We start from the raw sequence: 5499 nt of genomic DNA, 5'->3' as shown, positions 1-5499 counted from the left end.
CTGTGCAATGTAGCCTTCACATTCACACAGGTATGGGCTCTAATAAGTAGCAAAAGCAGTTCAGTCTTTTTTTAACAGTAACAAATCAATGTTTTAACACACTACTCTTGAGGGATCAAAAGGTCTATCCGACACTTACTCTTATGCATGTCAGCGGGAAAGTGTCATTTCACCCTGGTCGTTTCAAATTAAAGCCATAAAAAAATGGTAGTCACCCTGAAAACAAAAAGTTTTTCACAATCGCTCCGTCAGACCATGTCCTCAGAAAATGTCTAAAATCTGCCCTGTGCCCCATTGACCATTGACTTGTAACCTCCAATTTCGGCACAGTGATGGCTTTTCCTACCATGATGCTATACACCGACTAACACGAGCCTAGGTCGAGCCTAGATTTGTGCCGCAATTCTGCATTTCCTCCCTATACCTTAAGTTAAGGAGATATGTTCCTCCTTCTTTTACACCTCTTGACCTTTGACCTTTGACCCCCCAGCTTCGACATCCCAACTCGTTTTTGGATTACCCCCCCCCCCACGTCCCGACTTTCGAATCCGTACGTCGAGCCGTTTAGATTTGTGGCCAACTGTTGACGGACGCACGCACGGACGGACGCACGGACGGACGCACGCACGCTCATGCGATTCTACAAGCTGCTTCTGAAAAATCGTACTTCTCAGAAGTTTAGATATTTAGAAATTTTGCGAGGGGATGCTTTACGTTTTATGCCAAAAATCGTACAAAAACTTTTTACTGGCGAGTGTAAGTTAATGTCAGGGTTAAAAGACCTGCTGTCCGCGTGATTTTTTTTCTTAGGTCAATCAAGAACATAGGGCTCTAGTGAGTGCTGCCATTGGTAGATACAAATCACGTGCCTCAAACTCCTGTTTTATGGTGCATTCACTGCATTGTGACCCTAACCCTAACCCTAACCCAAACCCTATTTTAAAAAATATATAAAAAATTTAATTTTTAATTGTTGTAAAAATGAATTGTTGTTATTAAAATGTTGTAAATAAATCATGTAAATATTTGCGTTAATTGGAAAAAAATGCTAAACGGATAAAGATAGAAAAATACAGAAAACAGGGAAATAATTAGAAAACGGATGGGATTCGATACACCGACCTTTCATACTTAACGCTCGCGCTGTACTACCTAGGCTATTCAGTCACATTATAATTAAGAATTTTGGATGTGCTATGTATATCACGACACTGTGACGTCATTGAGCGACGAAACAAGCTGAACCAATAGCAGCGCTCACCAAAGCCCTATGTTCTTGATTGACCTAGGAAAAAAAATCACGCGTCCCGCGTAGAGTACCTACATAAAGATATATAGGTACTCTAGTCTACACACAAACACACGCACACACACTCTCTCTCTCTCTCTCTCTCGTTCCCCTCCCCCTTCAGACTTTTTTTCGCTTGCGCGCTCCCCCGCTGTCTTTTGCGGGTTCTTCTTGCAGATGAGCGTAAACCTAGTTTCTTCTCTATCTCGCACCCACTTTCTCTTCCTCTTTTTTACTCATACATCTAACCACCCAGTCCGCACATCTGCGTGTGGGTGAAACCTGTCTCATTTGCAGTTCACGAGACGAATTCCTTTAGCGGTGTTATATATATATATATATATATATATAATATAGCTACAGAAAATCATCTCGTGAAACGCACGAAATAATTAAATAAATAAATAAATTTATATATATATATATTCAAGACAAAACAATGACCGCTGAAGTTTTTGAGTTCCTGAGTTTCTCGACCACAATAATTACCGAGCGACCTGGAGTAATTTCTCTCAAGGCGGCAGCTGTCAAAATGGAAGCCGACACGCACTCGCCTCTATATACTCGTTAGTTAGATTCGTTTAACCCGTTTCGCGTGCACGTGGCAGCGTTAAAAAAGGCCCGTGCCGTACAGGCGGTGGCAATTAATCTGGCGTGTTAGGAAGAAGGCTACGTGAAACAGCTAGGAAGCACTGATACCGAAAACTAGAAGCGCAAGGTCATCGCAGAAGAATGCAGAGAGGCTCGCAAGTGACTACGTCACTGTAAATAGTAAAAGTAAAAAAGAAGAATCCCACTTCTTCACAAATTGTAAGTGATTCTGCTAACATTTTATGATTAAATTTCTGCATTATACTTCCTATTTTGCTATTCCGTTCAATGTGAACAAACACTCGTGACTCATACATAACCCATAGCAAGCATTTAATGTCGCGTGATCAATCATTAATTAGTTGAAAATCTTAAGCTCTTGATCTTATCAGGTAAGAATTTGAGGATACAGTTAGTGCCGTTAGTACCTACTTTTCATGTAAACAAATTGCAACACATTTTTTACAAATATACACCATAGCAAATTCGTCACGCAGTAGTCAATTTAAACTTGCAAGAGCTCACAAGTAACAAATTGATGGATGGGCAAGGATAGGTCAGGGCGCTTATATATCATAGAGCCTGATAGAGGTGTTATTCTGTGAGAAGGTGCTTATAATGCACTTTTGTAATTGCTTGTGTTTTTTTTGTGTCCACATGCACGTGGCGCTAGGGTCAGCTTTGGGGTTATAATACATTTAGTTCGGGCTGGGATTTTCACTCGTTCTCACATCATTGTTCATTTTTATCATTCGCTCGTTTTCTTTCGCGCAATATATACCTACGCACGCACCCACGCACGCGCACGCACGCACAAACGCACGCACACATACATGTATATTAAATAAATAATTAAATAAATAGATTTATTAATTAATATATATATATATATAGATATATTAACCGACTAACCGATCTATCAATCAGTCTATGGTTATTTTTCATAAGAGCGAATTCACATATGTGCACATTCGAACGGAACATTGCGTCCGCGAGGTCTTAGTTACTTCACCGCGTTTTTCTCGCCTAACGCAATGTGAAGTAAATGGTGTACAAACAATTGCGCCCGGGGCATAGAAACACAACAAAGCCTAAGGCTGCCGTTTGAAAATAGAATTCTCGCACCATGCATACAGTCGTCTACTAATAATTTCACATCTGGAACAGTACGAGAGGATTTGCTATACGAAACCATCTGCTTTCGCGGAGAGCCGACGGATCGGGAGCAGGGAGAGTAACGCGTTAGTAGGACAAAGTATGAACAGGCCAAGGTCGCGAAGCCCTTGAATTTATTTTCTGCCCCATAGGCGGCATGCTGACTAAATATGTAGAATTAGGGCACGAACCTTTTTCGTATAATAATATCAAGAGCGTATAAAGAAGAGCCCTTCTTTATACGCTCTTGATAATATGCTGTTTGTTGTACAGCAATAAACGGAGCCGTAGGCAAAATTCCGTGATCAAAAAGTGCATATTTATACCGTGGAATGAGCAACAGCTGGGTCCATGCAAAAAGGGGGGTTCGGTTGCCACGGCTCTGGCTGCATGTAACATTCTGGAAGATGGAAGATGCAATTCTAAGGAAAATGAGGAATGTTGATAAGCAAGGAGAAAATTTGAGTCATAATATCAAGAACTGCGAGTGAGAACGGAAAAAGTAAAGAAGAAAAAAATGAAAGACGAGCCATAAGAGGAAAAGGAGTAAAGGCTAGGGATAATTATGAAAAGAGAAGGTAGCAGAAAGAAAAACAGCGATAACGCGGGAGGTAGCTGGACGAATATTGAAGGAAGGTGAAGGCTGTAGTCGAGATTAGGTAAAATGAACGAGGAGGAAGACGCCCTTACCTGTTACCGATGCAGTCCTCTCGCAGTTGTAGAGTATAGCCAGTTCTCCGAACACCGTGCCTGCATTTATCGTGTTTATTTTACTACCACCTTTCGTGACTTCAAGTGTTCCCTCTGGAAAGATAGCAAAGTGTACTTGTTTAATTGGATAAATTGACAAGGTGAGAATTTGATAAGGTGGCTCGATACCACTCCATAGCCCTGGCTTTAAAACGATTCTACTTTTTATTACCTATTTCCGTCCCTTCTTATTTATCCGCTCGTGTATGCGGGATCTGATATGGAGTGACCTGTTGCGGAATACGATTTATAGACACCCAGGCGTTACAGTACTTGAGCACGATACCTGCTATATTTCAGTCATCTACCGCATGTGCCCATGCAGCAAGCAAAAAGAGTGAAAATTCGCATTGAAGCAAATATCCCCCACGATAACTAAAGTTCCGATTGATAAAAATTTCGTTTTACACAACATTTCATACGCTTTTGGCAATGTGTTCTTTAACGTTTACGATACAACTGCAAAACTAGAGCGATTAACAACAAAATTCTATCTCGCTCGCAGAGTGATTTCAATATTCCCTATGGCTGAGCCCATAAGGTAAGGCCGCGCCTATGAGGTGCCGACGTGGTCGAACCCAATGATTTTGAACGACTTACGAATTCAGTTCACCTCGTCGCCATCTTTATCTTTGTACTAAAACGACGTACCTTCCATGACGTAGACCGTAGAGCCATCTGCACCCTCTCGGATAATCGTGCTACCTTGCGAATATTCAACCGGAAACAAACAATCCACGGTGGCTGTGATTTGATCGTATTCCAAATGCTTCATGAAGTCGTTATCTTGGATTGCCTTTCTGAGTAAGCGCATTGTGCTGTGGCAAGTAATGGAACGGAGTGAAAATTAAAATTGCAATTTTAAATCGAAACGCATATCAAAGAATCCCAGTTCAGTTAGCATGTGCTTCTAATATAAAACTATCACGTAATATGCACAATATATATATATATATATATATATATATAATAATAATAATAATAATATATATATATATATATATATATACAGAAATTATATATAATACAATATATTTAATATATATAATGTAATATAATTATTCTAATAATAAATAGACCTGTTGCTTTTATTGTCCGGCGGTAATCGTCTAACTGTCTTGGTCAATGGATTTACTAGGTCACCTTTACTTAGCGTATTCGCTACAGGTGCAGGGCTAAACTTGTATAAGTCATCGGCGTAATAGTGGTGCACGTTTGTGTACACCAGAGTGCAAGCCAGAATAAACACGTCAAAGGTTATATGAGCATAAATCAACTAAAATCAGGGCCGCATCTCTCGTTGCTTATAAATTGCACACACTTCACCATATGTACGTTTTCAACATCATTATAATATGAAAAAGCCATCAGTTTACTGATCCTGTTTGTGTTTCATAATCGAATTACTGTCGTACTTTTCAATCTATGATTTTGTCTAAACAAAAGTTAAATAGCGAGACCCTTTAACATGAACAAGTGCCGCAGTGCGACAGGGCTCATCTGGTGTCTGGCGTTCTGCTGAAAAATTCATTTGTGCATAGCAAGACGCTGATACACAAGTCTTCTATTCTTCTTTTCGTAGCCAATTCGAACAAATATATCAGCTACACTTCGCAACCACCTAAATCTCTATAGGCTAATTCTAATAACAAGAACAATAATAACAATTCAAATACAAGTTATTGATGACATTGACGTTGACATAAAATATTTCA

The 5499-nt window shown here is 39.8% G+C and overlaps 1 protein-coding gene across 1 annotated transcript in view; it reads right to left on the bottom strand.

Annotated features, from left to right (window-relative positions):
* Positions 1-5499, bottom strand: part of LOC106809284 (cGMP-dependent protein kinase 1-like) — a 47210-nt gene that overhangs the window by 34707 nt on the left and 7004 nt on the right. Inside the window, 2 exon segments of the mRNA XM_014812301.1 lie at positions 3725-3838; positions 4436-4602. Of these exon segments, the coding sequence (XP_014667787.1) occupies positions 3725-3838; positions 4436-4602 (281 nt within the window).

This window comes from Priapulus caudatus, unplaced genomic scaffold (genome assembly GCF_000485595.1).
Source record: "Priapulus caudatus unplaced genomic scaffold, Priapulus_caudatus-5.0.1 Scaffold14, whole genome shotgun sequence".
NCBI lineage: Eukaryota > Metazoa > Priapulida > Priapulimorpha > Priapulimorphida > Priapulidae > Priapulus > Priapulus caudatus.
This window is presented reverse-complemented; position numbering and strand designations above follow the sequence as displayed.